This window comes from Jaculus jaculus, chromosome 14 (genome assembly GCF_020740685.1).
Source record: "Jaculus jaculus isolate mJacJac1 chromosome 14, mJacJac1.mat.Y.cur, whole genome shotgun sequence".
NCBI lineage: Eukaryota > Metazoa > Chordata > Mammalia > Rodentia > Dipodidae > Jaculus > Jaculus jaculus.
Genome location: NC_059115.1, coordinates 82,368,931 through 82,381,274, shown reverse-complemented (window position 1 = coordinate 82,381,274; position 12,344 = coordinate 82,368,931). Strand labels below are relative to the sequence as shown.

Below are 12,344 nucleotides of genomic sequence, written 5' to 3'. Positions count from 1 at the left end.
GCATGGTTGTTGGTCGTTCTGTAAGACTCACAAGTGTGTAAAATATAGAAGTGACTGAAAGATAGACCTGGGCCACCAGAGTGCTGACCCTTCACAGCAGCAGAGGCAGTGTAAGTCTGAAGAAATGTTCCATCATCTCACCTTGTAGGATAACTGCGTCCTGACTCACAATGTGGATCAAAGGAACAGTGATAAAGATATCTTTGGGGATGCCTGTGACAACTGCCAGACTGTCCTAAATAATGACCAAAGGGACACTGATGGGGATGGTCGAGGAGACGCCTGTGATGACGACATGGACGGAGATGGTGGGTGTGCTGCGCTCTGTCTATTTGGAACCCCTTTGTCCTTTTGCCTTTATCCTCTATCAAGAGTAGAAATAGAGCTATGCATGCTGATGCACGCCTTTAATCCCAGCACTTGGGAGGCAGAGGTAGGAGGATCGACATGAGTTCAAGACCACCCTGAGACTACCATAGGCATTCCAGGTCAGCCTGAGCTAGAGTGAGACCCTACCTTGAAAAACAAACAAACAAACAAGAGTAGGAATAGAACTGCTGACTGGGAGCCTCCCCTTCTGGTGATCTGCTGCCGTTTGCATCTGGTGTCCCAAGGCCAGCTTGTTTCTATGAAAAGAGACTCCACAGCCCATGCCTCTGTCCAGTAACGCTGGATGCTTCTGGGGCACTATACCACTGGCAGAATCTCTGTGAGGGTCCCTTCCAGTAGTGTCATGCCAGGTTAGCCCTGCCTTCCCAGGTTAGGCTGCTCCGAGTTCCTTAGGACCCACGTAAAATAAAGAGGCCTGGGAGTGAACTGAGCTCTCAGCAGAGCCACGGTCTATACCCCGGGGGTGGCTCCTCCTGAAAAGCAGCCATTTCCAACAAGATGGGAATAGGAGGCGGGGTGGCTGTGCTGTCCAGCCCTGGGGTCTGTGCCACAGGGACTTCCTGTGATGTCCATGAGAGGGTCACCTCTTACAGCTTACCTGCTCTGGAGCCTCACAGAATGATAGGAGGGCTGTTTGATTTGTCAAGGCTCCCACAGCATAGAGAGACTTTAAAGGATAGCCTGTGATCTGAGAGGTGTTTTTTTTTTTTCTATGAGAAAGAGAGTGAAAGAGAGAGAGAATTGGCACACCAGGGCCTCCAGCCACTGCAATCAAATTCCAGACGCATGTGCCACTTTGTGTGCATGTGTGACCTTATGTGCATGTGTCACCTTGTGCGTCTGGCTTATGTGGGTTCTGGGGAGTTGGACCTGGGTCCTTAGGCTTCACAGGCAAGCATCTTAACTGCTAAGCTGTCTGTCCATCCCTGATCTGAGAGCTTTTGCAAAGCAGCACAGCACTGGAGGAAATTCATTTTAGAAATGCCACCCCCCCACACACACACATGCACACACACACACACACACACACACTCACATTCAGAATATCCACCTCTGTGAGCTCTGCTGACTCCTCTCGTACAATGGTGTGAGCAATCTACTAGTGAACTAGCTCCGTGAAATGTGCCAAAGAAAGCTCAGCTTGTAGCATTTGTCAGTTTTTCACAATATTATTCCTCTCATTATCATTGATTTCAGACTACCAATATGATATCATTGTGCATCTAATTGGGACAAGGGGGACTCAATGGGCCTCACTCTAGCACAACACCACTGGCCAGAGCTCTTGTGTCTCTCTAAAAGTTCAAATGCCAGTAAGGTCCTCCCTCTCTAGAGTCGCCCTTCCCATCCGTTGTGATCCCATTCTTTGGTTGTTGTCATAGCCCATGACATCTTGCACAATTTGAGTTCAATAGATAACTGCCTTAGAGATCTGGTCACTTTTAAGTCTGTCAGAATCCTTGTAGTCACCTCCAGATAACTTCTGAAAAGGGTACTGGCCATGTGACAATGGTCCAGCAAGAGCAACTGACCTCAAGCCTGACCTCTAGAACAGCTAGAGGTCTCTATGTTTCATCACATCTCTGATGTTCCCTGACACAAGGCATCAATCTTTCCTTGCAGGAATAAAAAACATTCTGGACAACTGCCCAAAGGTTGCCAATCGTGACCAGCAGGACAAGGATGGCGACGGTGTGGGAGATGCCTGTGACAGCTGTCCAGATGTTAGCAACCCTAACCAGGTTAGTAAGACACAGGGAATTCGCACTATAGGCTGGACTCCCTCGTGCAAAGATTCCTCAAAGATCGCTGTCGAGAAAAACACAGCAAAGCCATTGGCCAGTTCTTGGCTCTTGCCATTTAGGTACCGAAGCACAGGGGGGGAAACGACATGAGTGAGGCCCAAGGATGGTGGGCTGAGAGCCATGAGAGCCAGGATGGGGCTCTGGGGGCCCCTGGAAGTAATCTCACAGCTGTGGAGCACAGTGACATTATAGCATGAGCTGAATGATGCTCAGACAACTTTTTTCTCTACAGAAAGCAAAAGGGAATGTGGAAATTAACCCACTGGGAGCCTAACCATGTGTCCCTCCTGTCCTCAGTCCCCAGCACAGTCTATGCATGGATGTTTCAGACTGGGTTCAGTCAGTGACTCGTTGTTTCCCTTCTCATCCTGCCGGGACCACGGGGTGTGATGTACTAGTTGTTTTCAGAGCCCCGAGAGACAGGGTCGTCACTGGCCTCTGTGCCTCGCTCCTCATCCTGGCCCACTTCTAAGGTGCAGAAGCTGCTGAGAGGCGCTGTGCCTGGTCTCGTCTCTGAGGCCGGCACCCCCCGCCCCCCACCCCAGCCAGAGCTCCGCGTCCCAACTTGCCACAGTGCTGCCCGGAACCCTTTCCAGTCAGCTCATCTGGTGTGTAGGCAGCCCCACCATGAAGTTGATATTTTAGAAGGCTTTTTTGAAAATTCAGCATTGTGCCTACACCAATATGGTGTTGTCCTTTTGCAGTTTTGTACCACCCTAGTTCCAGAGAAATAATTCCTGAAATCCAGTGATTATGGGCTAGGTCTACCTTCTCTGGAACATTCTGTCCGTGCAGGCCTGGGGATAAATAACATGTTGTGTTCTCTTTTGCAGTCTGATGTGGATAATGATCTGGTTGGGGACTCCTGTGACACCAACCAGGACAGGTACGGCACACCTGCCAGCTGCAGAGAGGCAGCTCTGGAGAGCGTCGGAACTCCCAGCCAACGCCACGCTGGTGGCTCAGGCTGCTGGCGGGACTGTGGCCCTGTCCGGGCTCAGGGCCACCACGCCTCTCTGAAAGTGTTATGCAGGCCACGAGGGTGTCAGAATGGGCTACTGGGTTGTCTAGCAGTTGAACTTCTGTTGTAGGAAGGCTTTGGGATAAGACGTCCAGATATAATTCACTTTCTAATCTCTGTTTCATCTGTAAAATAGGGATAACCACAGATGTAGTTCATAGGGCTAGTGTCAAGATTGAGTTAATCCATGAAAAGTACTTGAAATGATTCTATTACATACTTAAATGCAATAAATATTAGTGCTCAATTCCCCAGGACCCAAATAAACCAGATGCTCAATGTGGCACACACATCTGGAGTTCCTTTGCCGTGGCTGGAGGCCCTGGTGTGCCCATTCTCTCTCTATCTTTCTGCCTCTTTCTCTCTCTGTCTATAGCTCTCAAATAAATAATTTTTTTAAGTCTGCCTTCATGGGCTATAGAGATTGCTTAGTGGTTAAGGCACTTGCCTGTGAAGCTTAAGGACCCAGGTTCCATTCTCCAGGTCCCACATAAACCAGATCTACAAGGTGGCACATGTGTCTAGAGTTCGTTTGCAGTGGCTAGAGGCCCTGGTGTGCCCATTCTCATCCTCTCTCTCTCATAAATAAATAAAAAAATAATTTAAAAAATACTTTTAAAAAAGTCTTCCTTCTGAGGCACACTCTTCCACATACCCAGGTGAGATTGTCTCCAGCGCCCTTTTACCCCACTCTGTCATCTCCTAAAGATGTGTTGGAACAAAGCCAGAGGAGCACCCACATCCCCCAAGTAGCCAGGGAAGGCCTCAGAAGACGCAGCAAATCCTCTGGGGACAGCCCAGACTCACCCTCAGGTGGCCCTCCAGCCTGGGAACTAGTAGTCAGGTGGACAGAAAGCAAAAGTCCTGAGAGGTCCTTTAGATAAGTAACCCATGCACCCACATCTGGGAAAGGGTGGCCTTCATCTATGCCATTTTCCCTGTGGTATTTCAGGTCAGAATCCTCATGAAGTCATTGGTCAGAGATGGTGAAGATTAATAGAAAAGAAAACATGTAGGTCTTCCCCCATGATCCAAGTGCTTTTCCATGTGTTAAAGTCACATGTGTAAAAATCGTAACTGCTTTCGCACTCAGTCTTCTTGGCAACTCTCAAAGGTGGCCCTGTTTTCATCCCATCTTGTAGATGAGGACTCTGCACCACGGAGGTCCGGCGTCATAGCTGCGGTCACTGCTGGTCATTGGCTAGGCCAGGACTCACACAGGACTGATTGCCTTTCCTGCCTCATGCCCTGTCCTCTGAATCTCAGGGTGTAGCACTCCCCAGGGACAGACAGCAGCCTCTGGTCAGAAATCACAGAAATAGACTTTTATCTTCCTGAGCAGGAAATAATGTGCTTGTTTCAAGAAGTTGAGGAAATGGGAGAATTGCCTCTGAGGCCCACCAGGCAGCCTTATCAGAGACGGTTGCCTGGGTTTGATGAAAACCCATTCCCCTGCTGAACATGCGACCGTTTCTCTGCAGTGATGGCGATGGCCACCAGGACAGCACAGACAACTGCCCCACCGTCATCAACAGTGCCCAGCTGGACACTGATAAGGACGGAATCGGTGATGAGTGTGACGATGACGATGACAACGACGGGATCCCAGACGTGGTGCCCCCCGGCCCAGACAACTGCCGGCTGGTTCCTAACCCAGCCCAGGAGGACAGCAACAGTAAGCAGGCTCAGCCAGGCCACCTGGGGCCTTTTCCTCCAGGGCATCTCCAGCTCCCCACCTCCCATCAGCCACTGCTTCAAATTCAGTTTGCATGGACAGTAGACATCTGGTCGACAGCAGTCTCCAACTGGGTCAGAGCTGATCAGCTTTGCTCTCTCTCGAGCCGTCCTGGGATGAGATCACACAGAAGGGGGCGCAGCCGCATGCTACAGCTCAGTCCCCGGGGGGCCTGGAGAGGGGCTCCAGGCTTGCTTGCTCCTTGCACTGTCCAAACAAAGAACAAAGCAAGAGAGAGAGAGGACACAGAAGAAATGGTATAAGCTGGGTTCACAAACTCAGGTGCCTGCAGAGGCTGGCAGAAAGGAATCGTGTACACCAAGCTAGATATGAAAAATTAAGGAGGGCTGATCTCCAAAGGTACAAATTCATCATTTCCAGATATACATCACATGAGCTGAACAAAATACACCTGTGGGTCAGATTCCACACAGGGGCCACTAAAGTTAGTCTTAAAGAGATCCTAGTGACAACTCCCCATTTTGTACATGTTGCAGCCCAGAAAAATTTTGTGGGCATGTGCCTAAGTAAGGTCAGGTGTTAGATACACCAGTTGGTGAGCCCAGTTGTGTAGAATAAGAACTTCCTGGGGACAGATGAGAGAGAAACCCTTCAAACTGATCTTATTAGAAGCTGGTGGCATCCGAGTGGCCTGGCTGCCCATCACTCAATCACCAGGATGGGGTCCAGACAGCCAGAAAGAAACAACCCTGGAACTCCTCTCCCGAATCTGATGAAAACTGGGGGTGGGAGCTTGGGCCTGTCTGTCCCCTGCCCAGCCTCCGTCCGTGCTGAGGAGCAGTGCGTATGTGCACCCTTGAGCCTACTTCCTCCATCTTCTCAGGTGATGGAGTGGGAGACATCTGTGAGGCTGACTTCGACCAAGACCAGGTCATCGATCGGATCGACGTCTGCCCTGAGAATGCAGAGATCACCCTGACTGACTTCAGGGCCTACCAGACTGTGGTCCTGGACCCTGAAGGGGATGCCCAGATCGACCCCAACTGGGTGGTCCTGAACCAGGTACGTGGCACACAGTGGCCAGAGCTCCCCACCTCCTGACACAGGCCGCATGCAGAGGACGCCAACTGCTGGTCGTGGTACAGTTCTCCTGCCGTGCGCGCCTCACAGGGGCCTCGAGACAAAGTACTTCCATCGCGATGGCATTGAGACTTGCAAAGCTCCCGTGATTGGTCATGGTGGCAGGGAATTTAGTGGCTGAGTTGGCTGGGATTGGAACCCAAGCAGCCTGACCCCAGAGCCACACTCCTGCTCTCTCCAGCAGGCTACCTGTTGCATGTATTCATTGTGTCGCTAAAGAACGGTGGGGAGAGGCTTAGCATTCCAGTCACAGAGTGCATCCAGTGCCTTAGAAGTGTATGTGGAATGTTCCCCAGTGAAGGGTTTATTAAATCAACTTATTGTTTCTATTCAGCATTCAGTTTCCTTTAACCCTTCTTTACCTATAAATGCTTTCTTTGATCACATAGCAAGATGGAGTAACTCATCAAATATTGGGATTTGTACACAGAGATCAGACGTTACTACTGATCATTCCTGGTGTGCGAGATGCTAGGCCTTTCTGAGTTCACTTGGCCATCTCAGGACTGTTCTGAACTCCCTCCCATCTCTCCACAGGGCATGGAGATTGTGCAGACCATGAACAGCGACCCTGGCCTGGCAGTGGGTATGTCCAGCTGCTGTTTGTGTAAAACTCTGCCAAGTGTGACTTGTCTGTTTTTCTAATCACTGCCGATCTCCACAGGGTACACGGCATTCAATGGCGTTGACTTTGAAGGGACCTTCCACGTCAACACCCAAACAGACGATGACTATGCTGGCTTTATCTTCGGCTACCAAGACAGCTCCAGCTTCTATGTGGTCATGTGGAAGCAGACAGAGCAAACGTACTGGCAGGCCACGCCCTTCCGCGCTGTTGCAGAGCCTGGCATTCAGCTCAAGGTATTGATGGCCTGAAGCCTCACATCTCCTCCCTCTCTTCTGTGCCTCTCACCCTCCTTAAGTTTCAGGATTCTCCCAAAGGGCATTTAGTTAACCCGAGAAGTGGTCACATTCTTGCTGGGGTCCAGCTCAGGGGAGCCTAGAGCTAAGCCCCCGACCTTGCCTTCCCTCCTGCATGCCAACGTCTGCGTGACTCTCGCTTGGGTAAGGTCGAAGAGGTGAGGGAGGGCGCAGCACAGCTCGGGCAGACCCTGTGGGAAGCTGGCCCGTGTGTCCCTTGGAAAGAGTCAAGTCTGTGTAGCAAGGATGGGCTCTGTCACTCCTGCCAGGCTGTGCCATGAATGTGCCACCATGTCGTCACGTCAGATGCAAGAAGCAGAGAGGGTCTGACCTCTTCTGACGCCTCGTTCACATCTTTGCCTAGGCCGTGAAATCTAAAACAGGCCCTGGGGAACACCTCCGGAACTCCTTGTGGCACACGGGCGACACGAGCGACCAAGTGAGGCTGCTGTGGAAGGACTCCAGGAACGTGGGCTGGAAGGACAAGGTGTCCTACCGCTGGTTCCTGCAGCACAGGCCCCAGGTGGGCTACATCAGGTAGGCCAAGGGCTCTTCTCCCCTGCGCCGGTCGGGAAGTGCACAGTGCCCTGCAGCTGACCAGAGTCTTTGCTCCCCAGGCAGCCCTGACCTTGGATAGTCCAGGTCCAGGACTTCCATGACCTCTGGCCAGGGCTTCCAGAAAAGGGATGAGAGGCATATACCATCCTCACCCAACCCCAGGACAGTAGTGCCAAGCTGGGGAGCAAAGACACTTTGGGGGGATGCCTCAGCCTTGGGGATTGGTGTATCTGAATGGCGGTGCCTCAGAGAGAATCTGCTGTGCCTTGTGAGACAGGACAGGCAGCTGAGGAGGCCCCTATACCTCCGGAGGCTCTGCTGAGCCCGTGTTATCAAGTCCTCATGCTCTGAACACAGGGGCCCTTGCAGTCTGCGTGCGACACTGTACAAGAACAGCATCTCTGATTGTGCCTGGCATGGACTTGTCACAGCACAAACCTTCTGCACATGGCCAATGTTATGGGTCTTGGTTCTTGTATAGGACTATCTTTTTAACCAATCGTAGGAGTCCCGATGGCTCAGGGCTGCATCTGTAGATTGTAAACAGTGTCCCTGGGTTTTCATGCCTCAGATGTGCAGAGCTTTCATGCGTGCATTTGGGGAGGAGTGCAGATTGCATGCTCCTGGCCAGGGCAGGAAGGCGGTCAGCTGGGAAGGGTGAGGGTAATTCCTATGCTGCGGCAACATTTTGTCAGCTACGCTCTGTCTACCTCACAGTAAGAACATGCCTGATCATTTTCGTAGCCTCATTAAGCACAATATGCCTTTTTGTCAAACGACAAATATTTTCGAAATGCTCCCTCTTTTGTCCCAAAATGAAAATCATGGAAAACATAACCTATCTAAAATTTGAGTCCTAACAGTATATTAGATAAATAAGAATAAATTAACATAAAATAAAACAGTAGATATGCCTGGGCACACACATCCACACCAGAAGACAAGATGAGATAAACACTCGCAGCCTTACCTAGAGTCACTGGGAAGCTGACATTCTAAAACAGATTAATATGTAGGTGTCTTCAATAATACAGTGGTGCCGTCAACGGTGGTCCTGAAAGGACAAACAAGTCTTCATTGTCAAACAAAACAAAGTACTCAGTCAGTTCCTAACTTACCCTGGAAATTTCAGTTTCATTTAAAATCGGTGCAGGTGCATATAATGTCCACAAGGACAAGGAGCTGGGCTGTGCCTGGACCCAGCTCATGCCAACAGGCTCATCTCCTTCCCGCCCGTCTGGAGGACCCTCCCCAGTGAACCGGGTGCAGGGCAAGTTTTGGCCATTCTCTCCAGTGAGTGGGCCATCCACTACTCCTGGCTTGCGTCACTCGGTGCCACTGTGACAGCTACAGTAAGTGTCCCCACAGTTGTCTAAAGCTGCCCACAGAGTGCTGTCAGGTAGGGAGAGCGCAGCCGGTGATGTCGACCAGACCCGAGGAAGAGCAGAGGTTCCAAACATGGTGTCCAGGCAAGATCACCACAAGACAATGAAGCCGTGCCTCTTGTCCATGACACCTGGCCATTTCTTTTAAACTCAGAAGCAAGTGCTAATTAAGTCTATTGTTTCCAGCATCATGCTGAGCCTTCAAAACAAAACAGACTGGGGAGACATGGGCACAGGGTCCCTATCCTCAGGAGGTTCTAATCTCACAGGGAAAGAGAACAAGCTAAAGCACAGGCCAGTTCAGTGGGAAACCAGAGTGTCTGAGTGAAGAGCCAGGTTTTACCTAAGTCAGGGTGAGGCCCTGGCCTCCCCACGGGCCCGGGATCTTGGTTGGGCTCACAGAGACCCTCTCTGGCTGTGTTGTGTGCAGGGTGCGGTTTTATGAAGGCTCTGAGTTGGTGGCTGACTCTGGGGTCACCATAGACACCACCATGCGTGGAGGCCGGCTTGGTGTGTTCTGTTTCTCTCAAGAAAACATCATCTGGTCCAACCTCAAGTACCGCTGCAATGGTAATGTACATTCCTAGTGCTGCACAACATTGCTAGACTAGATCAATAATGTTTTCATATTTCTATAGCACACTTTCTCCCCCAAAGCCCAAAGCTCGTGCTGCATGCTCGCCAAAACCCGGCAGTCCCCTTATAACAGAAGTGAAAAGCAGATCTCTGTTTTCCTGTTTCCTGGATGTGGCAATTGGGACCCATAGAATTTAACTGCATGGTTTAGGGTTTGGGGTTCAGGTGAAAAATTCAGTGAGTTTAATTTACAGGCAGCCTTTATTTCCATATAGCTCAGGCAGAGTCACAGAGTGAAGAGGCACTCTGCCTTTAGGCCTATGAATGAGCACCTCTAGGCTTTAAGCCAATTTCCCCAGCAGCCTGAACTAGAAAATGGCTGCGAGCCTTGTGGGTTTCTTGAGCAGGCAGACAGCGGCCCCTGTAGGCAGCCTGGCAGACTGCACTGGTCCACCATGGGCAAAGCCTTACTCAGCCTTACTCTCTTCTTGCTGCAGACACCATACCAGAGGACTTCCAGGAGTTTCGAACCCAGAATTTCGATCGCTTGGATAATTAAACCAGGGAAGCAATCGATAACGCCTTTTCCAGACACTAACATCATACATTTTTTTAACTTCCTATGATTTTCTGTATGCATACTGTGGCATTCTTTACGAGCCCAAATATATATCAAAACTCTTTATTCAGATGTGGAAATAAAAGAGATCATTTCTAACACCACGATACACAGATGTTTCTTATGTGTGGTGTGTGCTGTTCTCTGAGGAACTCATGACGGATTTGCAGGGTGAGCTTGTCTTTGTTCTCAAGCCATTGAGTGCATGTGTGAATTACAAGACGCAGGCAAAAGGTGTTTACCTAGGGTCCACACAGAAACCTGCCAGTTTTCCACGCACCTCAGAAGCCGCCTCTTAGCAACAGGTGCCAGAAAGCACCTCCCCCCAGGCTTCCTTGGGAAGACTTGTTCTGATCACTCCTAGTCAGAATTGCCCAGTGCTTTGGTACCCTCCCCCCCACAGACCACCCCACCTTCCACAGACACTATTAACACAATTCTTACACTCACCTGTGTACTTGGCTCTGCCGAGTGGCATGTAAGTCTGTTGAAAATAAAGGATCATGTCATAATCAGTGTCCCACAGTACCCAGCATGAAGAAAGAGCCAATAAACACTTGCCGAGTGAATGCATGAAGAATAACTACCTCTTAAGTAACAAGGGCACTGTGGTGTCCACGGATGGCACAAGCCTTCGACCACTCCAAAAGCTGCGCATGCCACACTCCCAAACCACAGAAGACCCAGTTAGCAGGACGGAAAGGTGCCTCCGCTGTACACTGGTCTTACTCCCCAAGGTAAGCCAAGGCCCGTGGAAATTTCATAAATTGGTTAGAAATTTAATTCCAAAGAAGATTGATGAGTAATAATGCTTTGTTGGGATCAGGTCTCATGTAAACCAGGCTGGCCTCAAATTCTTTACATAACAGAGGATGACCTTGAACTTCTGATCCTCCTGCCTCCTCTCCTGAGTACCAGGATTCTAGATACGTGTCACCATGCCTGACTTTATACAGGGCTGCATGAATACTGGGCAGCTATTCTACCAACTTTGTTACATCCCCAGGCCAGTGATACATTTTTTTATTCCAGAATTCCAAAAATGTGTTAACTCATAAACCAAGTATGAACAGTCACCACAGTTTACCATGACGTAAGTAGTCAGGCCAATATGACCACTATTAGGTGTGGAGAACTTGCTGATGGTTCTTTAGCTGTAAAGCCTAGAGGTGTGTGTATGTGTCTGTAATTCAGGGCATCTGATCTTGTATCATGATCCTAAGTGTTGTAGCCAGCTTCGCATTGCTGGTAGAAATCACCCAATCAAGAGCAGCTTGCAGGAAAAAAAGAGATTTATTTTGGCTTACAGGCTCGAGGTGGAAGATCCATGATGGCAGGGGAAAGGGTGACATGAGCAGAGGGTGGACATGACCCCCTGGCCAACATAAAAGGTGGACAATAGCAACAGGAGAGTGTGCCTAACACTGGCAAGGAGAAACTGGCTATAACACCCATAAGCCCACCCCCAACAATACACTGCCTCCAGGGGGTGCTAATTCCCAAATCTCCATCAGCTGGGGACCTAGCATTCAGAACACCTGAGTTTATGGGGCACACCTGAATCAAACCACTACATTCCCATAAGCCCGCCCCCAACAAAACACTGCCTCCAAGAGGTGTTAATTACCAAATCTCCATCAGCTGGGACCTAGCATTCAGAACAGCAGAGTTTATGGGGGACACCTGAATCAAACCACTACATTCCCATAAGCCCGCCCCCAACAAAACACTGCCTCCAAGAGGTGTTAATTACCAAATCTCCATCAGCTGGGACCTAGCATTCAGAACACCAGAGTTTATGGGGGACACCTGAATCAAGCCACCACGGTAATAGCTTCCACTGCTGGCGATTAGCTACTCTCCCAAGACACCCTGCTACAGGAAAGGGCGGCCTGCCAGTCATCTCTGGGCTTCCTCGCTGTCCTAGCCTGTGGGCCAAGCATTTACATCCTCAAATATAACGAGAAGTAAATTCCTTTGGTGGGAGACCATCATTTCTCAATCACCATACTCTTCTTTGCCTTTTATATCTCACACGAGATCATGCCTTGAGTCTTCAGGATCTCCCAGAACCCTCTGGATCTCTGTGACATAATTACAATGAACCTAATGTAGTTACAGAGCACCTTATGTAGTTACAGTACACCTGATGTAGTTACAGTGCACCTTATGTAGTTACAGTTCACCTTATGTAGTTACAGTGCACCTGATGTAGTTACAGTTCACATGATGT

General features: G+C 49.9%; 1 protein-coding gene across 1 annotated transcript in view; it reads left to right on the top strand.

Moving 5' to 3' along the window:
• Thbs4 (thrombospondin 4) overlaps positions 1-10,220 on the top strand; it is a 70,624-nt gene extending 60,404 nt beyond the window's left edge. Inside the window, exons 15-24 of the mRNA XM_045133396.1 lie at positions 149-308; positions 2,014-2,132; positions 3,029-3,081; positions 4,698-4,891; positions 5,796-5,974; positions 6,590-6,638; positions 6,717-6,913; positions 7,338-7,510; positions 9,347-9,486; positions 9,990-10,220. Coding sequence (XP_044989331.1) covers positions 149-308; positions 2,014-2,132; positions 3,029-3,081; positions 4,698-4,891; positions 5,796-5,974; positions 6,590-6,638; positions 6,717-6,913; positions 7,338-7,510; positions 9,347-9,486; positions 9,990-10,051 — 1,326 coding nt within the window. The 3' untranslated portion in view covers positions 10,052-10,220. The remainder of the gene's footprint in view (positions 1-148; positions 309-2,013; positions 2,133-3,028; positions 3,082-4,697; positions 4,892-5,795; positions 5,975-6,589; positions 6,639-6,716; positions 6,914-7,337; positions 7,511-9,346; positions 9,487-9,989) is intronic.
• Positions 10,221-12,344: the final 2,124 nt, after the last annotated feature.